The sequence below is a fragment of the Zootoca vivipara genome, chromosome 4 (assembly GCF_963506605.1).
Source record: "Zootoca vivipara chromosome 4, rZooViv1.1, whole genome shotgun sequence".
Lineage (NCBI taxonomy): Eukaryota > Metazoa > Chordata > Lepidosauria > Squamata > Lacertidae > Zootoca > Zootoca vivipara.
This window is the reverse complement of record NC_083279.1, coordinates 21,271,257-21,299,064: the sequence shown is the minus strand read 5'-3', so window position 1 is coordinate 21,299,064 and position 27,808 is coordinate 21,271,257. Positions and strand designations below refer to the sequence as shown.

At 44.8% G+C, this 27,808-nt stretch overlaps 1 protein-coding gene across 1 annotated transcript; it reads right to left on the bottom strand.

Moving 5' to 3' along the window:
- Positions 1-54: 54 nt before the first annotated feature.
- ERCC5 (ERCC excision repair 5, endonuclease) lies at positions 55-27,104 on the bottom strand. The gene is made up of 16 exons (XM_035115268.2): positions 27,076-27,104; positions 26,583-26,701; positions 26,023-26,198; positions 25,328-25,443; positions 25,114-25,206; positions 24,913-24,973; positions 24,299-24,442; positions 17,225-17,432; positions 15,429-16,391; positions 14,835-15,079; positions 9,317-9,436; positions 6,850-7,063; positions 5,555-5,699; positions 4,583-4,783; positions 3,705-3,789; positions 55-884 (listed from the first exon to the last, which is right to left on the bottom strand). Exons 2-16 carry the CDS (start codon positions 26,668-26,670, stop codon positions 315-317), a joined length of 3,429 nt encoding a protein of 1,142 aa, XP_034971159.2. The 5' UTR covers positions 26,671-26,701; positions 27,076-27,104; the 3' UTR covers positions 55-314.
- Between the last annotated feature and the right edge of the window lie 704 nt (positions 27,105-27,808).

Here is a 27,808-nt window from a genome sequence, read left to right as displayed (position 1 = left end):
ACTCAATTTCCATGATGAAAAACACATACACCATTACAAATCACCTTGAGAACCTTCAAGGGAGGCAAATTTGTTTATTCTCCTGGAAGCACTCGTGAGAAGAGAAAACAGATATTATCCTCTTAAAAGAGGTTTAAACATTCCAGCTCATAATCGCCATTAGAAAAAGAGAAGCTCTTATTTAATAAATAATGCTAATATTAAAAAAAAATAAGATCATGGAGGTTCGTGCTGATTTATACAATAGTAAGATATTTCATCGTGCTATATACAAAGCAGTGTTTTCAGAATTCCCTATCTGTTGCTGGATAGCACTATTTCTTACGTCTTCCCCTGGAAGACTTGCCCCTTGCCTTCTTGCCCTCAAATACAGGCCTAGCTGTAACCAGAGGCTTTTCTTCCTCGGCACTAGAGCTGCTGTTCCCCACTTCATCCCGCTTGGCTTCAAGCTCCAATCTGGCTTCGTGACTGGCTGTGTCTGCTTCAAGCACCAGGGCATTTCCTCCCTTTTTGCACCTTTTGGAGGCTTCCTTCTCCGACTCTTCGGACGAAGAGTCGCTGGACGATTCAGCCTCCGAGAGCTGAACCTCCCCTACGAAGCCTCCCCCTCCACAACCCTCCCCTTTCGGTTGTGGGGTTTTTCTCCTCTTGCCCCGCCGGCCCTGTGTTCCAGCCAGTCCTTGCTTTGCACCTCGAACAGGATCCTTCCCTTTCCTCCACTTAGGTTCTTGCTCCATGACTGCAGTAGCCTGCAGGACTTCGTTTTGCTCTTCTTCCTTCTCTTTCCTCCTCATGCAAGTCACAGCCCGGCGAAGCCTCTGACTCTTGATGGCTTGCTTCTCGTGTTGTGCTGATCTGAAGAAGGAGTCGATACGGAGCTGAGTCTACAAAGAAGAGAAAAGGGGGCATCCCCACAACTGATGTTAAGGAATTATGGTATATGCTAATTGCAATAGGAAAAAAGACACAGGGCATCTAAGTTCACCCTCTATATTGTATTGCCTGGGCCTATCAAGCTAATTGAGGCCCACTGTACCAATGAAGATCTATGGGAAACTCCTCTCTTGAGATTCCACCCAGCAAGCTATAAGATCCGCCAGACTCAGGAAATGGCCATAGCTCAGTGGTAGAGCATTTGCTTTGCATGCAGAAGGTCCCAGGTTCAATCCCAGGTATCTCCACGAAGAGGTGGAAGAGAACTGTCTGAAATCCTGGAGCACCGCTGGCAGTCAGCACTAGATGGACCAAAGATCTGGCTCAGTATAAGGTCTTCCTACTCAAGACCTTTCAGTTAGTGGCAGCTCAGTTGCGAAACTTCCTTCCTGACAAGCCCACTGATATCTTTCATAGGAGGGTGAAGATCTGTTCATTCAGACTAACCTTTGGTGAGTAAATGATCAGTTCATATACCAGTAGTTCACACCTTCATATAGTTCACAGTTTATCCTTGAAATACTGCATTTTGCAGTTTGTGGTTTTATGGGGTTTGGGGCCGGATGGTTTCATTTTGAAAGAGATAAAGTGTCTAAGTAATCAAGAATTCCTAATAAACATGCAATAAAGATTGCTGTTCATTTGCGTATTTTCTATGTAGATGATATTTACATATAATTTGCATAAAAACCAGGTTATCTGCCTGTGGGGTCTCATGCAATTTCTACACAGGCTGATATACTGGAAGCTGACTAGTCTCTCCAGATACTTCTAGGCAGCTCTAAGTGCAGGGATTATGACGCTGCACAGCTAGCAAAGTGCCCTGCCATTCTACACGGTTGGTTTTCATCACTTAACAAAGGAGAGCCTCAGGAAAAGGTAACTAGTCACATTCCAGGAGACACAGAACGTGACAGGATAGCATCTGGGTGAGCCCTCTTGTCTGCTCAACATTAGGACTCATCATCTGTTATCAACATGTTTGCTTACAAATTTATGTCGTCCGTTATGGTCTGAAAATAACTTGTATGCATGCTGGAAAGGAAGAGGTGCCTCACTGATTGTCAGGGATCCACCAGGAATCGGCACGGAGCCCAGTGGAACGGTGCCAGAGCTCCAGGATGATGTCAGTTCTGAGAGGCAGTCGGAAGGTGGTGTTGAGGCTCTCGCAGTGGAGAGGGGAGCGGGGGATGCTGACAGCTCACAGGAGCGCTGGGGAAGGTCAGAAGTGTCGGACCAGAATATGGTGGAAGGGGAGGCGTCAGAGGTCAGAGAACCTGCTCGACAGTTGAGCAGTTCAGGGGGAAAGGGGAATGTGGCCGCCCCTTCACCCCAGGTTCGTAGGAGGGAGAAACGCCGGGAACAGAAGCGCAGGCTAAGAGAGCCAAAGTTCCTTTGTTGGAAGCGTTCCCGCCAAGCGGCACTTCCGGGTTCTGACTCGGGCTGGACAGTCATGGACATTTTTGCTCTGACTTGTACATTAGTATATAATAAAACTCTGTAAAAAAAACCAGTTACGGAGTTTGGAGCCTCTTACTCATGAGAAGCCACTTAACGCCCTCACACTGATCCTGGCAAATTTCCCAGCCACCTGTGGGAGGACTGTTCCTGCCAACTCCTGGGCTTAGAAATCAAGAGGTCTGAGCACAAACCAAAAGCTAATCCCTTTACATCTGTCTCCAGGCTTCTGGTACTTATCTGGCTTCTGTTTTCAGCTCAAAGCATCTTACCACTTAAACTGCTGGAGATCTATGTAATGTTCACCTGCAAACCTAAACCCGCATCCCTTCTTCAAAGATAATAAACTCGTTGAGCCAGCTAAAAGATTAATCAGCCAGGTCCATTAAATGGCCTGTGTTTGGAATACGAGGTGAATGCAAGGTCCTTCAGCTTCCAAATAATCCTTAATATCAAAGTAAGCTGTTTGATAGCAGCACCTATGGTGCTGCAACCAATTCAGAAGGCTACCCACAAAAAACCCATGATGAGTCTAACCCTAGTAGAACAATGACACCGTAAATTCTTAAATTTGCAACATCCACCTGAAACATGGGTGGCCAACATAAGGCACAGGCAGCAGAAGTTTGTGGGAGTTATGAAATGGAAAAATGAGTGAGCCTGGTGCTGGAAAAAATATCTTCAAGTCTTCTACTTGTTCCCTGGCACAGTAGGGGCAAAACTACACCAAGATACAATGAGCCACATCTGTAATGCAGCAAGCACCAGAACACATAACGGCAAAAAACCACTGGCCACTAATATAGAAGAGGGATGTTGTTGGACTCAAATTCCTATCAGCCTAGACAGTAGTGGTTGGGGATGAGGGGAGTTGCAGCTCAGCCACCTCTGGGGGGCCACATCCCTGAAACAGAGCCTACCCAAATTCTGATCCAGAGAAAAGATGGGATAAACATGTTCTAAAAAGTGAATTATTCATTTCTCCTACAATAAACCAGTTCGGAAATTTAAAAAAATACTCAGTTGAGCTCTCACTCTTGTCTGCATTTTGAGTCTGCCCTGAGCAATTTATTCCTGGGATTTAAATTCATCATTTGCTTTCTTTATCCGACTTTCAGTGAATTTCATAGTGAGGAAAATTTCAAGACATATTTGTAGGTGATGATTTAATTTTCTACCTTTGTGGGGGATAGACATCCATTCTAACTGTTCTTACCAGGGTTTATCAGGGCATACGGAGACAGCCTTTTGAGGATGCAGCAAAAGAAGTTTCACCACCCCCACAGACACACATTTGTGCGTGTTACTGATACCTGCTGCGCATTCAGCTGCTTGAGGACAGGCAACAGGACTTCGTCTGTTTTCAACTTGGTCCAGCCAAAACGACTTTGGCAAAATGTGTTTCGAGTCAAGGGCCAATAGAAATTCAAAGGAAATAAGAGCATGAATGAAAGTTCCTGAAAGCAGCAAACACATCCAGGAAAACAGGATTTGCAATATGTGGATTGTGTCAAATGCTGCTATTCAGCTTCCACAACAAACTTCAACTTGTACAAGAGACCTTCTTCTTCCTCTCCAATCTCTTGCAGCCACTGCTCCCCTGCACACCCTTCAAAATCTGCTTCAGAGGATTGGGGCATACTTTGCAGCAGATTTTTGGGGTGAACAGGGATATGCCACTCACACAGAGCTGGATACAACCTTGTTTTTCAGAAGTCTGTAAGTAATAGTTTTATGTAGCAGCACAATGAGCATTTAAAACCTGAAAACACCCTAACAATTACTACATTTTATGATGCAAATCTGGGATGTTCTCAAGCCCTTTCCTTGAATTTTATACATCTATCACAGCACATTTCACACGCAAAGACTGCAGCTCTTTGCCTTGCTGTTTTTCAAGTACTATCTTTCATGCACCACACACCTGCATTTGGTGACAGCTACTTGAAGAAACTCTGTGCATTAGGAAGCACACAGGAGGCAGCACATCGGTTAGCTGCTTCTGGATGACGCTTGCATTGAGAGAGATTTCTATCCCCTCTGCACCACAGAATTGTATTAGCAAACCACGTGAACTCTTTCATGCAACACAGCACCCCATTTGTTGCACATTTCACAAACATTTCTGCCAGAGCATTTCTAAGCAGAGCTTATCAAGAGTGCAGAGAAAACAGAGCGGGGAAAAGGATATTCTCTTATCTGTTCCACATCAGGTCTTCCCCAAACGAATAATCCTTTCGACTCATCCACCACGGGATGCAGATAAGCCTCTGCTACTGCAGGATTTGGAAAACCGGGTGCAAGCTGCAATTGCCGCAATTTTTTCTTCACTTTGGTGTCATGCGGATTGGGACGCGTTTTATTGTACTTCTGAGCCTCGGCCCACCATTCCCTGAGAAAACAGAAATAGATGTTTAAATCTCTCTCACACACAGGGAGAGAATTTGTTGGTTTGGTCAGGACTGTCACCTGTCAGAGACAAGGGAAACTTCAGTTTTGAAGAACTTACGGCCCCTTCAGGTATAGGGACTACAGCAACCAAAACAGCTTTTAGTACACAATGAGCACACAGCCCATACAGAAGTCCTTTCCTTGCATTGTGCAATGTAAATGGAGGGTCCTCGGTTTGCCCCAGTGCGCAGCAGTGTGGTGACCAGGTATGACCATGTGTTGAAATCAGTTTGGGAAAGGTATTGCATCTGCAGAAGAGCAGTGGGCGTGTTTTCCGTTTGTGGGAGACAAAAGCGTAAAGAACATCAAAGAGAAATCAAAAGCCATGTATCAGTAGACAGCCTTAAAACATGGTTTGCTGCTGATTTGCAGATTATGGCTTGTTAGGGAGCAACAAGCCACGGTTCTATGCTCAACTGCAGTTTCTGCTTTATTTCTCCTGTTTGCACCAGGAGAGAGGCAAGGCAGGGGCAACCTGGCAGCATGCACAAGCCAGAAACCATGGTTTGCCCTGACAGACGAACATGTTCTGCCGTAAATGCAGAGAATCACAGTAATTACAAGAAATATAAACAGCTTCGTGGTTGTTTCTGTGTTATTTCCCTTTGCATAAGCCAGGCACCCTAGCTCATAATGCTTCAGACCAGAACACACACACACACACAGAGAGAGAGCACAACACAACAGCCTGCAAAAAAAATTAAATACCTACACAAGTTTTAAGAGAGGCTCCATTCCTCGTCCAGGAAATTCATTCAAGATCTCCATTGCTGTTACACAGCCAACAGTAGGAATTCCTTCTGTGTAATCACTACCGAGCAGATAGGCTAGATTAATTAACTTGTTCCGATCCAAGCCTGAAAAAGGGAGGGGGGGTTAAGCAAGTCATGTGTGATAGAATTCACAAGTTCACACTTAAAACTAAAAAAAATACATTAACTTTGTTAAGAAAAAAAAGGGGGGGTGCAACAGCTCAGTGCATGATTTTATGGTGCGTAATACAAAGTTCAGTCCTGAACCTTTTCAAAACACAAAGAGCAGAAATATTGGGGAACCAGGTTTGAGATCTTCTATGTATCGGCGAAATCAACAGAGTTCCCAAAAAACTACTAGTTGGAATTAGCGTGAATCATCTTCATGCAAGAGCAGGCACTGAAAACATATATAAGAGCTGCAAAGATTCACAAACTATTGCTAACAATTGATTTAATTCAATTTATTATCAACATCTGCTAATACCAAATGTCTTGCGGTTTGCAACTAAAAACAGCTATCAAGTTTAACAATAAAATAGCAATACACACTCCTACACTGAGAGAGAGGGAGGGAGAGAGAGAGAGAGAGAGAAGCATGTTAATCATTCCTTCAAATGCCTGCAAGAAAAGGTATGTCAACCTGATGCCCAAAGGATGCTAACATTGGTACCACACTTTACCGAGGCTGCCCCACTCAGGCCAGATAATAATTATTCTACCCTATCCACAGGCAGCAAAAGCTAGTTTAAAATAAAATAAAAAGCTAGCTCCAAGTGCAGGCTAATGAGAGAACTTGCTTTTAGCTCAAGATACCTGACAAGTTTTAAGGCTACTCTGACTAAATGCTGTGTCTCAGTTGTTTCTAACTACTGAGCAGACATGACTCATTCCTAATCTGGGAAGCCAAACATCAGAAAGATTAAGAGTGTTAATCCAGGGGAAAACACCAGCAGTCACAAGAATCAACCAGTTACAGAACATCTCTAGACAGTGGAACTAACAGAGCAGTGTTATGCAGGTTCCCCCTGAATTCAATGGCACTTATTCCTAAATTGCTTAAATCACCAATTCTATAATCCTCCGGAAGCAGAAGAATGAACAGAGGAACAAGGAAATATGTTTGAATTATCTGATGTATAATAGCGAAACTGTTGATACACCATCATAATAAAAAATGCATAGTTTCAATTAGAGGGTTTTTAAAAAAGCAGCAGTTCAAATCTTCTGCATAAGCAGGGTTTTTAGGCCTTACCTAGCTGATTCTGGAAATCCACGTACTGGTAATATTCCACGTACTTGTTTTGAGTGAAGAAGTTTTTATACACATGTCGTGCTCCGAACAACCAAATGTCACTGTCATCGGTGATTGTCCCTGAGGTTTGATCAGTGAGGTCTAAGATGGCACATTGAGCCTCTGCCTCCATAGGGGCTTCGATGTATGGAATGCCAAAGAGGCGCAGAAGTTCCTGAGAGAAGGGAGAAACAAACTCAATACAGTGGTACCTCTGGTTACAAACGCTTCTGGTTACGAACACTTCAGGTTACGAGCTCCGCTAACCCGGAAGTAGCTGCTCCTGGTTGCGAACTTTGCCCCAGGATGCAAATGGAAATCGCATGCCTCTGGCGTGAGCACAGTAGGAGACCCCATTAGCAAAAGCATGGCTCAGGATAAGAACGATTTCAGCTTAAGAACGGACCTCCGTAACGAATTAAGTTTGTAACCAGAAGTACCACTGTACTTCTCTTCGGTGAGAGGGGCCCGTTCACCCACCCACGGGTATCACTCGATTACTGGCAGGTGAATGTGCAAACCAGCTCCACTGGAAAGCACTGCATCAGAGGCAATATCAGGCAACATGGAAGTGCATTATTAGATGTATAATGGGTCATTCACATAAGCAAGCCATAACACCCAACTTACAAACGATGCCAGTGATTGTGGTTTCTGGTAGATAATTTTTTTTCTTAGAAGACAGTAAGTGACTGGGTTTGAGTACAGCGTTAGTTTTACTGGGGAGGGAAAGGTCAAAAATATGTAAGACTATGTGACTATGTGAGCAGGGCAAATAAATCTTCTGCAGACAGCTGTTTGTCATGGAGATGTTCTAACTAAGCTTGTATCTGCTGCATCTGCAGGTATGTGATATGTCACTTAAGCCTGGATTTGCACGGGATGGAACAGTTACACTATTTCCAGCTTTCTAAGAAAAATACATTAAGGACTTTTCCCATTTCCACCCCTCCTTCCCTAACATGTGTCTTGGCAATACATCAATAATCACTTATTTTGCTAATGCTCTACTTTACTTTCTAGTGCTGTTAGTATAAGAGCTACAATCAATCTGTTTTTACACATCCCTTGCTAACCCGTTCTGCCAACAGCCTAACTCAATATGATATATTTAAGTTGCACAGTGGAAAACAGAAACGAAAAGGCAATTTGTAGCTTTTATCATTGACATCTCTCTCTGCGCTTTGTTCTTCCAAGTCATGCAAAGTTAACATGTGACGGAATTACTAACATGAGATTGTGTGTGCTTGTGGAGTGGGGGGGGACGCCTCTAACTTATGATGTAATGTTGACGTTTTCCTCTTATTTTATTTATTTCGTTCCATTTATTTTAATCCAGTTCCTGTGAAAGATATCAAAGCGATTTAACAATAAAAACGTATTTAAAAGAGCATTTATTAATTTTTTAAAAGTCAAATCCAATACAGATGTAGACTGGGGTAAAACACTCAATTTAAAGATTTGTGGGAGGTCTTCAAAAGGCGATGAGGAGACAACAAAGATGGCACCTGCCTGGTATGTAATGGGAGGGAATTTATTTTCACAAATGTTTCTCAGTTTTATCTCACAGAATCATAGAACTGTGGAATTGGAAGAGACAAAGATATCCATTTGCTGTGCTCAACTTTAATATCAGTTTATTCTTCCTTCTTACATCCCCATTGTTCAAATTAGGCACACAACACTGAAACGAGCCAAGCAAGCTTGCCTCTTGATGTAGGTGGCGGGTTATTTTTTGTGGTCCTTTGCAATAAATTATAGCTGTACAGTGGTACCTCCGGTTACGAACTTAATTCGTTCCGGAGGTCCATTCTTAACCTGAAACCATTCTTTCAGGTTTCTCTGAGGTGCGCTTTCGCTAATGCCTGCTGCCGCCACGGCAAAGTTCGCTACCAGGAGCACCTACTTCCGGGTTAGCGGAGCTCATTACCTGAAGCGTTCGTAAAGACGGTGCGTAACCCGAGGTTCCACTGTATAGAACATCGCAGCAGCTGTGAAATAATTCAATGAAACTGATAACGTGAGCATTGCTCAAATGCAATAAGGAAAGGAAAATATCAGTACCTCAAGTTTAGACAAAAATTTGTACTCTCCCTCACCTCTTTCCCAGTAACAGTCAAAGCCAGCATAACCCAGTGCAAAGAACTTGGACTTGACTGGATATTCTTGCCAACCTTTCTTCAAAGCCTGGACTTTGAAGTCATCTTATTTTACTTGTTATTTTGTATTATATTTACTGTTTTTAATTAGGTTTTGTAATTTTGGATTATGCGGAATGCTTTATCTGAGTGGACGTAGCAACCGAATAATTTCGTTGTTCCCGCAAGGGGACAATGACAATAAAGATATCTTATCTTATATTTTCCCTTTGGGAAAATAGGAATCTTTAAAGGCTACTGCGAACAAGAAGGGATTATAAATACATTACCTGACTTTCTAAGAACATCTGTCCTGTCACAGTGGCAGCAATACGCTCCTGCTGTTGCTTCTGAGCCTTTAGAGCATTTTGCTCAGCAGAAAGGTTTGTTTCCAAGACTTCCAACTCCTCCTGTAAACATAAAGGAAGATCCAAGTTCCGTTAAGCCCTAAGGCACCGATGTATGTTAGTTGCCTGTCTGTCAGCATAGGGTTAACAAGTGAACACTCAGAGCTGACTGATGTGGACGGTGACCCAGAATTGGGGAATGCAGAGGGGGAGCAGAGTGAATTTAGAGAGATATCAGGAAACAGCTCTCCCGAAGCTCTTAATAATCCACTCGGCGTGAAGCAGAGACGGAGGGCTGGATTACAAGAAAGGGGGAGGCTGACGTCACTTAATAGAAGGAAGAAGGTGTGGTTCCCACAGAGGGATAAAGGGAGGTGGAACAACGCTGAGGACTCAGATGAGTCATCAGACTAGTCGTAAGTCAGTGAGAGCCGTGGCTTGAGACTGTAGCTTGTATTTGTTATTGTAAATAAAACTTCTCTTCAACGTTGAAACGTGTGGGCGTCTTGAGGTCGAGACTAACAGCATGACTCATCTCTTCATTATCTACTGCTGCTGAAACAAGCCAACTGATTAAAGGAAAGAATGGAGGATGAGATGCAGAGGTAGGCGGCACTGCAACAGCCGGTTGTGCAGCAAGGAGCAGCAGCAACCCCACCAATTATGGACCCTACACAGACTCTTTGGGCAGAGAATCAAGAACTGAAAATGAGATTAGCACGACTGGAAGGAAGGACGGAGGAACAGGCAAAACAGCTCTCTGATTTATCCGGTAGGCAAATGACAAGAAATTTGATACCCCTTCCTCCACGATTCAGTGGGGACAGTGCAGAGTATGATTCCTTTCGGGCTGCCTGTTTGTATTACTTAAGACTTAAAGGGGAAGAATACAGAGATGATGAGGCCAGAATTGCTACAGTGCTGGGGCTTTTAGAAGGGGTGGCAAGGCAATGGATTACCCCTTATATGATGGCCGCTGATCCAGTCCTTAAGAGCTTACCGGCATTTTTGAAACTCATGGACAGTACATTTAAGAACCCAGCCCAACAGGATGTGTTGGAGCAAGAATTTTTGAGTCTCAGACAAGGGAGAGGAAGTGTAGCTCAGTACTGGTCTAATTTTGTGATGTATGCCAGACAATTGGGCTGGGAAGGAAAGGCCTTGGTAGGCTTGTTCAAGGCGGGGCTATCTGAGGAAATTCGTGATGAGTTGGCGAAGATGCCCAGATTCAACACCTTAGAAGAGCTGGGACAAGCCGCATTGCAACTAGGCCTGAGGTTCCAGTTGCGGAACAAGATGCGAAGAGGCTTAGGGAGATCAGAGAGTCCCAGAAGCTTTGTGCCATTGGAGACTAAGGGTTCACTGGCTCAGGATGAAGAAGAGCCCATGCAATTGGGTGCTCTCAGAGGGGGCAGAGTAACTGGCATTACACGGGCTGAGAGGGAGAGAAGGCGAAGAGAGAGATTGTGTTTCAATTGTGGCGCAGCTAATCACATGGCCCGGCAGTGTACTGTGGGAAGGCCACGAGGCACAATATCTGGGACGGATATAACAGCACCAGAAGAATGCAGAGCTGCTGTCGGGAAAAGAGAAGCCCCAACCCGTTCTGGAGGCCTCAGGTTGGGACGAGAGGAAGCAGCAGGGCCTCCACCGGGACCGGTCATACCAGTAATCACTGTGTGTGCGATGCTGCGACTCCCAGACGGAAAGAGTGAGCTTATAGATTCTGGAGCCTCCACAGATTTTATTGATGTAGACTTGGTGAGTAGGCTGGGAATAGAAACACAGTCATTGGAAGAGCCTTTAGAAGTTCGAAATATTGATGGCAGATCGCTGCTATCTGGTTGTGTATCGGAGACCACTATGCCCATCGGGTTAGAGTTGCCAGGCCATCGGGAAGTTATTGCGCTTCATATCACAAGATTGTCATCCTATCCCATAGTTCTGGGGATGAGCTGGCTGGCGCGACATGATCCATTGATCTCCTGGGGTCAGAGATCCATGACCTTCTCATCGGTATACTGCAGATTAAACTGCTTGGGAGTCAGGCCGGAGAGTAGTAGTGAGGCCAATGAAACAATGGTCTCAGGGCCTCTGACGGGGAAGGAGACGCAGATACCGCCTCAGTATAAGTCCTTCAGAGATGTCTTCTGTGAGAAGGAAGCGGATTGGCTGCCACCACACCGACCATACGATTGTAAGATAGATCTTCTGCCAGGAGCAGAAATACCAACCAGCCGTTTGTATTCAATGTCCGAGGTAGAGTTAGCTGACTTACGGGAGTTCCTGAGGAAAAACTTGGAGAGGGGGTTTATAAGACCAACAAAAGCTCCAGGAGGAGCTCCTGTCTTCTTTGTAAGCAAAAAGGGGACTTCTGAGAGGAGGCTAGTCGTGGATTACCGCCGGACCAACCAGAGCATGATTCCTAGTCGTTATCCATTGCCAAGAATTGGGGATCTGCTGGAGAGGTTGAGAACGGCAAAGATTTTTACAAAACTAGACTTGAGAGGGGCTTATAATCTGATAAGAGTGAGAGAGGGAGATGAATGGAAGACGGCCTTCAACACCAGGTATGGAACATTTGAGTATCTTGTGATGCCATTTGGATTGCAGTCAGGCACGGCCACCTTTCAGGCATTTATCAACTACGTGCTATCAGATCTTATTGACAACTCGGTAGTATCCTACTTGGATGATCTCTTGATTTATTCGGAGAGTCCAGAAGAGCATATACAACATGTGAGCGAGGTGTTACAGAGACTGAGGGAACATCGACTGTACGCCAAATTAGAAAAATGCCAATTTCATGTGACGGAGGTCGAGTTCTTGGGTTATAGGATCACCCCAGAGGGGGTGCACATGGATCCAGAGAAGGTGCGGACGGTGTTGTCATGGCAGAGCCCTAAGTCTCGAAAGGACGTGCAGAGATTCTTGGGATTTGCTAATTATTACAGGCGATTTATACATCAGTATTCAGGAATCACGGTGCCAATAACAGAGTGTCTGAAGGGTAAAAAGGAATTCCGATGGACCGAAGAAGCTCAGAAAGCCTTCGAGAGGTTGAAGAGCATGTTTGTAGAGGAAAGGTATCTGGCTCATCCGGATCCTTACAAGCCGATGGTGGTGGAGACAGATGCGTCGGATAAGGCGCTTGGGGCAGTGTTACTACAAGCAGATGAAAAGGGGGAACTGAGACCGTGTGCTTTTCATTCAAGGAAACTAAACTCGTCTGAACAAAATTACACCATATGGGAAAGAGAGTTGTTAGCCATTAAAGAGGCCTTGCAGGTATGGCGACATTTTCTAGAAGGAGCTCAACATCAGGTGGAGGTGCGTACTGATCATAAGAACTTACAGTACTGGCAAACGGCACGTCATTTGAACCAACGTCAAATCAGGTGGGCACAGTTTTTTGCCAGGTTCAACTTCAGGATAAAGTACGTGACAAGTGCGCAGAATCAGGGAGCAGATGCCTTGTCCCGTAAGCCAGAATATTTTGGAGCTGAGACAGGAGGGGAGCAACGATTAATTCTTAAACCTGAGCAACTGCAGCTTGCAGCGGGGACGGTAGTGGAACGGTCTGAGTTTCAGCAGCAGATGCGGAAAGATGTGTTCGCTCGAGAAAAGAGAAAAGCCATACAGAAGGGGGAGGCCCAGGCAGAAGGTTTTTCAGAGCGAGGAGGGTTGTTGTACAAGGGGGAAGCTCTCTATGTGCCAGAAGGTGAGCTTCGGGCAAAGGTGCTAAGACAATGCCATGACTGCCCAACGGCAGGCCACTTTGGGCAATGGAAGACAGAACGCTTAGTGTCCAGAGAATTCTGGTGGCCGCGTATGCAGGAGGAAGTCAAAGAATACATCAGAGCCTGTGAGGTTTGTCAACGGGCAAAGAGGCCGCGTGAGACCCCAGCGGGTCTGCTTCAACCATTACCTACACCACAGGGGCCATGGGAAGTTATTTCCATGGACTTCATTACGGACTTACCTGCCAAGTAAGGGACGTTGTCGAAAACTACAACCTCAGCGGGTAGGACCGTTTGAAGTGCTGGAGCAAATCAACCCTGTGTCCTACAGGTTGCGACTACCAGCATCAATGAAGATGTATCCTGTTTTCCACCGGTCGTTACTATCGCCGGTAACGCCTAAACATCGGTACCAGGAGAGACGAGAGCCACCACCGTTACCAATCTGGGTGGAAGGTGAACCAGAGTACGAGGTGGCCGAGCTCCTAGACTCTCGCAGAAGGGGTAGAGGGTTGCAGTATCTAGTGGCTTGGAAAGGATATGGTCAGGAGGAGAACTCGTGGGAAAACGCGAGTAATATACATGCGTCCAGGCTGCAGAGGGAGTTTCACCGCAGATATCCCAATAAACCCAAACCCCTAGATTGGGTGGAAGAGCAAGCAGAGGGGGTACTAGAAACGAATGATGAACGTGATTGGGAGGAAGAGGTGGAGGAGCTACAACCGGGTTGTAGTTATTGGGAAGATGAGGACGAGGAATGGTGGGAAGTAACCCAGAGAGCGCCAACCACGAGAGTGAGGGAACCTGAAGGACGGGAGGAGGACCCTAGAGAGGGGGATGATGTCAGCATAGGGTTAACAAGTGAACACTCAGAGCTGACTGATGTGGACGGTGACCCAGAATTGGGGAATGCAGAGGGGGAGCAGAGTGAATTTAGAGAGATATCAGGAAACAGCTCTCCCGAAGCTCTTAATAATCCACTCGGCGTGAAGCAGAGACGGAGGGCTGGATTACAAGAAAGGGGGAGGCTGACGTCACTTAATATAAGGAAGAAGGTGTGGTTCCCACAGAGGGATAAAGGGAGGTGGAACAACGCTGAGGACTCAGATGAGTCATCAGACTAGTCGTAAGTCAGTGAGAGCCGTGGCTTGAGACTGTAGCTTGTATTTGTTATTGTAAATAAAACTTCTCTTCAACGTTGAAACGTGTGGGCGTCTTGAGGTCGAGACTAACACTGTCTGTGCTTAAGTTCGTAGTAGGCATAATTACAGCAGAAACCTATGCTCAGGATTGTTAGCAACCCCCAGAAATATAAAATTCTGCACCAAACAAGTCCAAATTCTGCATTTAGCAGAGCAAAAACAGAGGAACCCTACCCAAAGACATTTTTAGTTCACTTCTGTACGCATGCATCATCAAATCTGAAATTCTGACATTGTTTTTAAGGAGGGTTTTTTCAAAAAAAATTAGCCTATTTCTGATCTTCAATCATAGACAGAATCTGAAAAAGTACAGGCAGCAAACCAGACATAAGAAGGGGAGTTTCGTGGATGTCATAGTCTCTGTTCCTACTGACTTCAAGTTTATCCTTTCTGTACTCTTTCAAACAACTCTACAAATCTTTCTTATTAAATAAATAAATGTTATGGAACAACTGAACAGAATTGTTGTATCCCCTGGGAATGCAGCTCTTTCCTCATTACTGACAACAAAATAATTACCATACTAATATCCTGCCATTCGTTAACTGCATCTTCCTTGCCTTCGATTTCAGCATCCTGTTGCACAGACAACTCTGAATCCTCGCCAGCGTCTTCTGTTAGGCTGCCCATGGGACGTTCGTCCGCCCCTTTCATATCCTCTGCAGACAATCCTTCCTCCTCCTGTTCAGCGGAAGCAAGGGACACCTCTGATGTTTCGTCCTGAGGTTCACCACTCACTTCGGCATCCACTTCAATGAAGCTACCTGATCCACATTAAAAAGAAATGAAAAAGTGAGAGCGATTGGCTTCTCTGCCCCTGTTCTTCTGACAAGTTTCTTAAAGTAAAACCCAAGTGGTTCAAAATATTTAAAAACAACTTCATAGGCATCAATTATTCCAATTAAAATCTGGGTGGGAGAGCAGAATTCAACAGCTGCCTTACTTCCAAAACAAAACCGTTTTTAATTTGCCCCTGAAAGATCACCAAAAATTGAATGCATCTGAGCTTCCCTGCCCAGGACATTCCACAGAGCCATTCATACATTCTGTCATGTTTATGTTTGTTCCTATGTTCCGCCTTTATCATATGCATATATTTTAACAACCACATACCATCAGAATCACTCTCTTCAGACTGTGATTGAAGTTCCTTTCTTTCTCGGTTAAGGTTTTCGATTTCTGAAGTAAAAGGGAGTGCCCGCTGCTGCCCTTCAGAGGCCTTTTTTCCTGACTTCTGAACCAATTCCACTAAATGTTCAGCTTTGCCATTTTCGGCTACCTCTGCAAAGTTTGAATGGCTTGGGACAACTGATGGAGTCTGCGCCGAAAGCTCTTCTTGCCGCTCTGTGCCACTATCCATACCTTCGTCTTCCCCAGAAGTTGTGCCTGTTGTGGAAGTCAAGGCTTCCATTCCTCCTTTTTCCTTATCGGCCACAGGTGCTTTTTCCATAAAAGGAGTGCATGCGATTTCAGGTACGCTCTGATCCTTCTCCAACAGGAGTTTCCTTTGACCCAATTCACTGTCTTGGCTAATGAGTTTGCCTTCTGAATGCCCGACAGATAAAAATGGAGGCTCTTTTTCATGCCGATCTTCAGGTACTTGGCCCTCCTCATCCGAGCTACTGGCAAGAATATCCTTCGCAGGAGGTCTCTCCACTCGACTGCCACCAGTGGGGATGCAAAATGATGCTTCAGCATCCTCCTCATCCTCCTCGTCCTCACATAAAGCATTCTGAATAGCCCTCAGTGTCCTTGGGGACATGTTGCTGGCATCAGAATGAGCGCTGGACCTGCCTTCATCCAAATCAAGCCGATCTTTGTTGTCGCCTTCCAGCTCCTCTTCTGAACTGCTTCCCAGCATGGCAGCTTGGATAGCAAGAACAGTTCTGGGAGAAGGAGGAGCTAGAGAAGAACTGGTGGTTGGTTCGGCCTTTATGACATCCTCTAGAGGGGGCTTCCTGTTAACCTGAGCCTCCTTAATATTCCCTCTAGACTCTGAATCTTGAGACCCTGCAGAAGAAGGGCTGGCAGACTTTGTTTTCATATCTCTGGGGGCATCGCCTTTGGATTGGAGACCTGAAAGAAAAGGGATCATCACTGTTTATTCATATGTTAATACAAGAATTTGGGGTGGGAGGGTTTTAAAAAAAAGACTGCGGGATTAAAAATCACATACAAGCCGAGTGATGACTTTTATTTTATTTATAGGATTTGTATACCACCTGTCAATGTAAGATCTCTGGGCGGTTCACAGAATAAAATGCAGGATAAAAACAAGTAAATAAGTAAAACAAAACAGCAAAACAATGCCCGCCCACCCCTTCTCACAGACACATTTAAAAGGTTGTAGAATATGAATCAGCCAAAGGCTGAAGAGGAACATTTTCACCTGGTGCCTAAAAATATATAATTGAAGGGAGAGCATTCCACAAAGGCAGAGCCATCACAGAAAAGGCCCGTTCTCGTGTTGCTACCCTCCAAACCTCAGCTGGAGGAAGCACAGGAAGAAGGGCCTCAGGTGGTGAATGCAGATTCTGGGGCGGTTTATATGGGTGAGAGGCGGTCCTTCAGGTATTGCGGTCCTGAGCCATTTAAGGCTTTATAGGTCAAAAACAGCACTCTGAATTGGGCCCAGAAGCTAAGTTGCAGCCAGTGCTGTCGGGCCAATATTAGCCTTATACGCTCAGCAACCTGGTCGCTGAATTCTGCACCAGCTGAAGCTTCCAAACCGTCTTCAGAGGCATCCCTATGTATAAACATGGTTACCAGAGCATAGACAACAGAAGTTATTTTGCAGTTATTAAACTGGTTTAATTAATTAACTAAGTTTGTTGTTATTAAACTGCTTTAATTTTAATAGCACTGTACATTTAATTTTCTCATGGAAGGAAACATTACTGCCCTACTACCTTTTATTAGGATATAGTGAGAGGTGTCTTCCGAGACAACCCTCCTGGTTTCCACTTCCTTCAAGAAGCCCCCGTCATCTTCGTACTGGCTCTGGATTTGGCCCGAGTGCTGTTCATTCATCTCCTTCTGCACCTTTTCTATGTGCCGATTCAAACTGCTTTTCTTAAGCAATCCCTTGAGCTGATACTGGGAGAAGTCACTGGACTCCTTCGACAACAACAAAAACAACACTTCAATAAACTTGGATTGAACTTCCTGTATTTCCAGGACAAATAAATGCACTGTGTTAGAGGAAGAGGAAGCATTTCAACCATCAGGAGACATTATCATCAACGTTTTGTAAAGAAAAAATGATATATTCTTTTTAGAATGTCAACAACTATATCCATCACATAGCTTGTTCCATTTAACGTGTAAAAAGTTTTGAAAACGATCCACTGACTTTGGAATAGTTATATAATAGAAGATGCAGAATTTCCTCCTCATATAACACAGCAGAGATGGCTAACTTTATTTTGAGCTATACTGAACCATGGAAAACCATGGAAAACCCTTCAGGAATAATAATAATAATAATAATAATAATAATAATAATAATAATTTATTATTTATACCCCGCCCATCTGGCCGGGTTCCCCCAGCCACTCTGGGCGGCTTCCAAAAAAACAGAAATTCTAAAATACAGAAATCCATCAAACATTAAAAGCTTCCCTAAACAGGGCTGCCTTGAGATGCCTTCTAAAGGTCTGGTAATTGTTCTCTTTGACCTCTAGTGGGAGGGCATTCCACAGGGTGGGTGCCACTACCGAGAAGGCCCTCTGCCTGGTTCCCTGTAACTTGGCTTCTCGTAATGAGGGAACCGCCAGAAGGCCCTCGGAGCTGGACCTCAGTGTCCGGGCAGAACGATGGGGGTGGAGACGCTCCTTCAGGTATACCGGACCGAGGCCGTTTAGGGCTTTAAAGGTCAACACCAACACTTTGAATTGTGCTCGGAAACGTACTGGGAGCCAATGTAGGTCTTTTAGGACCGGTGTTATGTGATCTCGGCGGCCGCTCCCAGTCACCAGTCTAGCTGCCGCATTCTGGATTAGTTGTAGTTTCCGGGTCACCTTCAAAGGTAGCCCCACGTAGAGCGCATTGCAGTAGTCCAAGCGAGAGATAACTAGAGCATGCACCACTCTGGAGAGACAGTCAGTGGGCAGGTAGGGACTCAGCCTGCGTACCAGATGGAGCTGATAAACAGCTGCCCTGGACACGGAGTTGACCTGTGCCTCCATGGACAGCTGTGAGTCTAAAATGACTCCCAGGCTGCGCACCTGGTCTTTCAGGGGCACAGTTACCCCATTCAGGACCAGGGAGTCCTCCACACCCGCCCGCCTCCTGTCCCCCACAAACAGTACTTCTGTCTTGTCAGGATTCAATCTCAATCTGTTAGCCGCCATCCATCCTCCAACCGCCTCCAAGCACTCACACAGGACCTTCACCGCCTTCACTGGTTCTGATTTAAAAGAGAGGTAGAGCTGGGTATCATCAGCATACTGATGGACACCCAGCCCAAACCCCCTGATGATCTCTCCCAGTGGCTGCATATAGATGTTAAAAAGCATGGGGGAGAGGACAGAACCCTGAGGCACCCCACAAGTGAGCGCCCAGGGGTCTGAACACTCATCCCCCACCACCACTTTCTGAACACGGCCCAGGAGGAAGGAGCGGAACCACTGCATGACAGTGCCCCCAGCTCCCAAGCCCTCTAGACGGTCCAGAAGGATGTTATGGTCGATGGTGTCAAAAGCCGCTGAGAGATCCAGCAGAACAAGGAAACAGCTCTTACCTTTGTCCCTAGCCCGCCGGAGATCATCGACCAGTGCGACCAAGGCAGTTTCAGTCCCATGATGAGGCCTGAATCCTGACTGGAAGGGATCCAAATGGTCCGCTTCTTCCAGGCGTGCCTGGAGTTGTTCCGCAACCACTCGCTCAATCACCTTGCCCAAGAATGGAAGATTTGAGACTGGGCGATAGTTGGCCATATTGGCCGGGTCTAAAGATGGTTTTTTAAGAAGCGGTTTAATAACCGCCTCTTTCAGCGGGTCTGGGAAGGCTCCCTCATGGAGAGAAGCATTTACCAACCCGCGAAGCCCATCGCCCAGCCCTTCCTGGCTAGCTTTTATAAGCCAGGATGGGCAAGGATCAAGGAGACAGGTGGTTGGTTTCATTCGTCTAAGCAGCCTGTCCACATCCTCGGAGGTAACAGATTGAAATTGATCCCACAAAACTTGACTAGACAGGACTCTAGCACTCCCCCGCCCCGGCCCTGCTCCCACGGTGGAGTCTACCTCTTCCCGAATCTGAGCGACTTTATCTGCAAAAAACTTTGCAAAATCATTGCAGGAGATCATGTGGCCCGTACTGGGCCCGGATGGAGCAGGTGGTTCCGCTAAATTGCGAACCACCTGGAAGAGTCTCCTGCTGCTGTTTTCTGCAGATGCGATGGAGACGGTGAAGAAAGTCCTCTTCGCCGTCGCCATTGCCACTTGGTAGGCTCGAAGTTGAGCTCTAGCCCGTGTCCGGTCTGATTCAAAATGAGTTTTCCGCCACCGGCGCTCTAGCCGTCTCAACGACTGTTTCATTGCCCTCAGCGCTGGGGAAAACCACGGGGCTGTCCGGGCTCCATGCAATCTGAGAGGGCGCTTTGGAGCCAGACAGTCAATAGCGCTGGTTAACTCCGCATTCCAGCGGGCCACCAGGGAATCAGCTGAAAGGCCATCGACATGGGATAAAACATCCCCTACCACTCTTTGGAAGCCAATTGGATCCATTAAGTAGCGGGGGCGGACCATCCGAATCGGTCCCACCTCCCTGCAGAGGGAAAGGGTTGCGGAGAAGTCCAGTTGCACCAGAAAGTGATCTGACCATGGCACTTCTTTTGTTTCGCTTTTACTTAATGTCAGATCACCAACATCCATAGAGGTAAACACCAAGTCCAAGGCATGTCCGCGGCTATGAGTTGGGCCAGACTTATTCAGGGACAGCCCCATGGTGGCCATGCTTTCCACGAAGTCCCGAGCGGCTCCTTGTAAGGTCGTGTCGGCATGGATGTTAAAATCCCCTAAGACAACCAAGCTAGGTGTCTCCAGGAGCACATCCGACACGACCTGAAGCAGCTCGGGCAGGGAATCCTTGGTGCAGCGGGGAGGTCGGTACACCAAAAGGAATCCTGTACTGCCTCTATTGCCCAACTTCCAGAACATGCACTCAGAGAACTGGGTCTTCCCAATAGGACGCCTGGTGCAAACTAATGACTTCCTAAAAATCACTGCAACCCCCCCTCCCCGCCCAGATGGCCTGGGTTGCTGTGCATAAGAGAAACCTGGTGGGCAAGCAGCGCCAAGAACGGGCCCATCGGCTTCCTCCAACCAGGTCTCTGTCACACACGCCAGGTCAAATCCTCCATCCACAATCAGGTCGTGAATGGCAGTGGTCTTATTCATCATCGACCTGGCATTGCACAGCAGCACCTTCAGGTCATGTGGGTATCCCTTGCCTATTCCAATATCCGTCCGGTCAGGACCAGACCTGGAGGCAGGGATAGTCCTCAGACAACGACTAAGTCTGCCTCCTCGGTAATGACATGGTCTGGTCTTAGCGTAGGAACCACCTATCAAAGCGGTTGTGGCTGAAGTGTGAAAGTGAGTACGGCCCTTTGCTTTTTTTTCCCCTAAGGATACATTCTTGGGCCCTTGCAAAATAAAATAAAATATTAAATAAATAAATAGAATAAAAATCAAAAATAAAAACCTTTCGACATCAACTGGCACACAAATAAAGGTGTCTTGGGGAACGAGAAAAACCCCTTTGGCTCATTGACTAGCTTCCCTGACAACGAACTAAGCACTACATCTTTGGGTCTCGGAAATGCAAGTGGCAGCTTGCAGCTGAGAATGGAGCCTGGGATTCAAGCAGGGAGTCTTATGAGCAGACCATGGGACTTTGCCCCATGGGATTTAGTTTCAAATCCTCACTTAGTAATAAAAACTCAAAGCGGCACTGAGCATGCTTATGTATATCTACTCTGAAGCCAGCCCTATTCCGTTCAATACAGGACTGCAATCTTACTTTCCAGTATGCAAAATGTAGGCTTGCAGGGAAAATAAAACATTATTAGACCATACTGGCTTAATAGTAAAATTTACTGTTTGAAATATGTTTTATGCATGTTTTGGTGTACTTTTATGGTTTATCATAACCTGCTCTTATCGTTCAATTTTGAAGAAAAGTGGGGCATGAATAACAAACTATAAGGGCACTTTGAATGCTGTGTGCGATGGAAACAAGATAAAAATGGCAAATTAATGGCAGGCGTTTCTCAGAGAGTTAGGACAGCATTATTGACCCTAAATAGGGAAACACAATAAGTGGTTGCCTGGCAGTGCTTTAAATAGCCAAGAACAGTTGCAATATAAAAAAGTGGTTATGCAAGGGGGGGGGGGTAAAACAGTTGCCTGAAAGCAGCAGGGTGCCCTGCGGCCAATGTTACATGTGTGAAAGATATCTAAACACATCTATTTACGGGTCAGCTGTTTATAAGACGAGAAACCAGCTCCAGCTCCACTTACAATTTTCTGGTTGTGAGCACACAATGTAAGGCTACCCACTACATCAGAGGTGAGGAACTTTTCTCTGTTTGAGGACCACATTCCCTTCCAGGGGCCACATGTCGGTGATAGGTAGAGTTGGGGGCAAAAGTGGGCAGTGCAACAGTGTAATATTTCACCTTTACGCAGTAGGCCAGTTTGCAAAGACACTCACTGCATCCTCCATGCAAGCAAGCCAGAGGCACTACCAAAGTTAAAGGACACATTCCAGCCCAGCAAAAAAAAACAAACCAAAAACAAAACACTAAATGAGTGTGTGCAGCAGAGGTCAGGGTGTAGCCTGGGGAGAGGAATGTGTTGCCTGGAGATTTCTGAGGGCCAGACAGAGAAGCATGGAGAACTGCATTAAGCCCCTAGACCTCATCAGTGTAAGGCGAGCAATGGGTCAAATTACACAGTGCTTGGTCCCATGTCCCCTAAGGTTTTATTTATAATGGTTTTATCTTATTCATAGATTTTTAATTTTAAAATTGAATTTTAACATTGTATTATTCTGTTGTTTTAACTGAATTGTTTCTTTTATATTTGTGTTGATATTATTTGTTGTTAGCCGCCCTGAGCCCGGTCTTGACTGGGAAGGGCGGGGTATAAATAAAAATTATTATTATTATTATTATTATTATTATTATTATTATTATTATTATGTCTTGAAGAGCACATCCCCCCACACCTGGATGCTCTGAGCTAAGGTGCCAGGTGCACTGCGTTACCATAGCGACACCAGCGAGGTTGAGTGTATGACTTGCTGAGCCATTCACCCTCCAATTGGTTCAGAAAATATATCTATGAGTAGAGACGGGTATAATAGTTTCTAGGGCATTGCTTTCCTTATGGATTGTCGTGCCCTTTTCCGTTTGCTGTCAGGGTCTGCCTCTGGATCTGTGAGAAGTCGGGGAAGAGGCTGTGGGTTTTACACAGCAGCATTAGCTAGCATGGTAATAGTATCATAGAATTTTTTTTGAGAGCTGGAAAGAACCCTGAGGATCATCTGGTCCATCCCCCTGCAATGCAGTAATTTGCAGCTATCCCATACGGGGATTGAACTTGAAACCTTGGTGTTATCAGCACCACACTCTAACCAACTGAGCTTTCCATGATGCTGGTGGATCTTTCTGTACATACGTATCTTTACTTCAAAGACCAGAAGAACTGCATATAGTAGATTTTAGGGTTTCGCTTTGTCTTGTGTCTGGAGACAACACACACTTTGTTACTTTGAGCTGTGTGGCTCAGTTTTCCAGAGTCCCTGGAAGAAGCTGTCTGTTGGGAGCATGAAATCTCTTAAGACTCTGCTGGGGCTTTACATACTGTTGATACATTACACAGGTTGAGTTGTGGTGAACCACTGACTGACTTCCACAACACACCAACAGGCCTGAGGCTCCCCACCCTTGCTCTACAGTGTATGATTTCAGCTCAATTTCTATGATTCACAGTACACCAAATGTCTGCTTGGGAACTAAGTCTCACTGAGTTCACTTGGGCTTACTGCCAGTTAAGTGTGTGGAGCCTAAAAATTCATTTAACAGACAGGGCAGATTCCTTACAGTTTAATCTTAGCGACATTTCCCAGAGAATTGGGAGACCATCCTTCTCTTCCCATATATAAATATGCACTTAAGACACCTACCCATAATCTGGCCTTTGAATATTAGCAAAACCACTTTGAAGGTTTATTGCAATCAATAAGTATATAAATTTTGCAGACTTAGTAAAATAAAAGAAGCAGATCCTGTATTTGAAGCATTCAATCAATTCCCTTCCTGCTACGGATTCATTAATTTTGACTGTCCTAAAAAGGTAAAAGTAAAGGGACCCCTGACCATTAGGTCCAGTCGTGACCGATTCTGGGGTTGTGGCGCTCGTCTCACGTTATTGGCCGAGGGCGCCAGCGTACAGCTTCCAGGTCATGTGGCCAGCATGACAAATCCGCTTCTGGCGAACCAGAGCAGCACACAGAAATGCCATTTACCTTCCCGCTGTAATTTATCTACTTGCACTTTGATGTGCTTTCGAACTGCTAGGTTGGCAGGAGCTGGGACTGAGCAACAGGAGCTCACCCCATCGCAGGGATTCGAACCGCCAACCTTCTGTTCGGCAAGCCCTAGGCTCTACATCTACCTTAAATTGTGATGTTGTTATTTTTGACATTTTATGCAGTGGTTTAAATAAGCTGCTATACACCAAGAACTATTACTCTGACATTTTTACCTAAGTACTTGTCACGATGATAGTGGGTTTACTAACAGGGATTTAAGGTCTCTAAGGTGCTGCTGGAAGGAATTTTTGAATTTTTTTATTTTGTTTCGACTACGTCAGACCAACACGGCTACCTACCTGTAACTAGGGATTTATCTGTTCTAAACACAGCAAGATTTTGTTCCGCTCACTTGAAAAGGAAAAGGAAGGCTTGTGCATTACCTCTGGCATTGCCTCAAACAACGTCCTCCTTCGTTTTGTGAATTCCTTCATGTCGGTGAGGATCTCATGCTTTACTTCAGGGGGCAAGCTCAGGAAATCTTCTGAGTCAACATCTACAGAATGAGGGTTTTCACACAATTCTTCCTGTGCAGGTTGGAAAAGGCAGCACCCAAATGCAGAGCCATGAGATAGTAGTTCAAAAGGAACACGCTGACTGCGCAAAAGTACAGGAAGGAAAACAAACATGCACATACTACTGAGCCTAACAAAAATATTGAAAGTTTTAGTTTTCTTTAGTTTACTTTCGGGGACTGCACTTGTATCTGCCCTGTAGGTATTTTTATTTAAATGTTTAGGATCATGCAAAGCCTTAAGTGGAGTCATACCACTGATTTAGGTAGCCTAGTACAGTACTGCCTTCTATGAAGCTCTCAAGAGTCTAAGGCAAAGGTCTTTCCCCAGATGTTGCTTCCAAGACAATGTTCTTAGCACTGATGTTTACTTAACCACAGCCATTATACCACATCAGCACTTAGATTTTATGCTGATGTTCCTTATCCATTAGAAATGCACACAATAATATAAATAAGAATTCTTAATAAAGTGAGAATTACTTGCAGTATCTTTTTCTGAGTCATTCTCTCCTCCCATTCCTTTTCATCTTCTTCATCAGAACTACGTTACAAAAGGAAAGGTGGTAAGCTGTCAAGTATCAACACTTTTTCCATAAAAAGCAAGAGAGTAGAGTGTTCTTTAATAGTTGCATGCCCATATAAACTTTGTAAATATAAACAATATAAGTGTGTTCAACTCACCTGTTCTTTGCATCTTCTTGTAAAGAAGGTAATACATAAATATCATCTATTTCTTCTCTTCGTATTTCTGAAAGGCTAGGGAATGCAGCCTCACTGGGGGGGGGATAACAACATTAGCAAAAACTTAATATTTAAAGTGGGGGGGGGAACCACACAGAGAGAGAAAAAGAGAGAGAGAGAGGGAGAGAGAGAGAGAGAGCAGCTATGTACTTGCCTCTTGCCTGCCAGAACAGATTTGATAGCTTGTTTTTTCAGAAAAGTTTTCAAAAGCTTCTCTGATGTTTTCTTGGAGTCAGCGGCTGCAATTTCTTTCCGTTGTCTTCGCTTAGCCTGCCAACAACATTGGTGAAATAATGTTTTGTGTTAGAAGACTATTTTCTTTCCATTAATTTGATTCTTATTAAACTGCTGTTTAGAACTTGACTTTTTTTTACCAACTGGTTTATCGTCATGCAACATCTTTACTGATGTTGTTATGGTGGCATTGTGTTTTTTGCACTGTGCTGTTCACAGCTTTGCTGCATTTCCTATGAAACTGCAGTTTGTAGTTAAATGCAATAGAAAGTCAGCTACAATAACAGTCCTTCCAATGGTCTTTTTAGAAGTCCTTACATTAATAACCAGCTACCGCATACTCTATTCATGACACATACTTCCGCAAGTGAGCCAGAGATTTACTGAATGCCATATTAAATTTGACCATTGTGGGAAAAGGATTAAATTCCTGCCTTGATTAGAGATGCACACAGCAGAGCCTCCATTTTGTTGTAGCTGGGAGAATCAAATTAATTGCTAGGCTCCAATTCTGCACCTCTAATGTTGCAATCCTATTCTCATTTGCCTGAAAATAAATTTATATTGTAACTGGCAAAAAGTTCAGTACTGGACAAGGTCACATAAAGCACGTACCAAAGTTTGCCTCTTCAAAAGTGGTGCTTCACCATCAAAAACAAAGACAGGGCGAATTCGAAAGAACAGCAGCTTGCAAAGTCGGTGAAACAAAGTGAGAAGGTGGGCATTGTGGGTGGAATTTCCATGGCGGTCCCTTGCCCCTTTCACAGCTTGATTTAGCCAAATGCTGATATCTTAGAAGAGGATTCATAGGAAAAACTGGGGAAGAAAACTGGGGAAGCAGATACATGCAAACAAGAACATCTCAAGCAGTTGCTTATGTCAGATCCTGACATTGCATACGACAAAGTGAGCTCTAGCCCACAAAAGCCTGCAACACATTACTTTTCTTAAGAGTTTAGGATGCCACAGGACTCTCTGAGAGACACATACATCCTGACACACAGTTTGAAAGAAACTGGGTTTTTTACATTCCTTATTAGCTTATCTCTTCATTCATGCATTTTAAATCATTTTCAGCTGTGCAACATCCCCAGTGTGCTTCTTGTCAAATTTTGTGGGATTTCACTACAATAATATCCCCCCTTTTCTTCTTCCTTTTCTTTTTTTAAGGATACCAACAGCAAGGATTTTTCCTTCCAACGTTTCTGGGTTTATGGGTCTTCCAGAGCACTCCAGCAGCTTCCAAAGTCCTTGAACTCCCATCTTTTATGAAGTAATTAAATAGAAGACGAATCTGTTTAATACAATAAAAATATTGGTGGGTCAAATACAAAGACACATTTTTTTAAGAAAACACACACATGCACATTCTATTGATGGAGGTTTAATTATTATTTTATTTCAGCGCTGCCCCAGGAATTGTGTGAGAGATATGCAGTGGTTCCCTAGTAAATAAAGCAGCATGTAAAAGGTTTTACTACCAAGTGAAACACACAATAGCGCGTTTGCATTCCACATATCCCAAAACGTATTTTTAAGACCTCCCCCTTTGCCTGAAGAAATGTGCAGAAATTAATTTCCACCCCTTAAAATGACGCGGGGCAGGAATAAGCGTGAGGGGGGAGAGAACACGGGTCCAGCGATGGCATTCCTGAAGCATCCTCTTACCCAAACTCCGCCATCTTGCCTCGTCGCGCTTCCTTCGCGTCTACTGCTCGTCGCCGGCATGACTGAGGCGCACGGCCTGCTGGGATATGTAGTTCCGGCCACCCCTTCCCCGCGCAGCTCTGTTCCCGCAAGCAAAGCACGAGTGCGTGCCAATCCCCAGTTCTCTCTTAATGTTTTTAATGGTCTCTATTACCGTGCTATAGTGTTGTGTTTTGTTTTGTTTTTTTAAAAGAGAAAACTATGGCTTATGCCACACTGCCACCGTTCTTTGGTTTGATGCCTTTCCCACAAGCCATCCCATTTCAAAATATGTTTGCCAGCACAATAGTCGTTCCCTCTTGGAAACAAGAATAGAACGTGGCTGCCTGGTGTTTTACACACATGCCCTCCAACATTGTGCTATTTCATCATAGTTGGGGGGGGGGGTTGTTAATATTTTATCCCGCACATCCAACCAGGTTGTCACAGCCTGTCTGGCTGGCTTCCTTTTTATTAAAAAAAGGTAAAACAAAACAAAATGACTTCTCTCTAGTCCCTTCCTTGGTTCCATTATTTATCAATGTCCATTGCTCAGTTTAAAATCTTATTTAAATTACCTGTTATCCAATCATAACAAAATCATAAGGAATTCCAAAATCCTGCTAATGTATTAACCTGTGTACACTGCTTCTGTACCGGTATTTTTGCAATAAGCACATTCCATTCTTCCTTAAATTCGTTGTCGTCTCTTCCT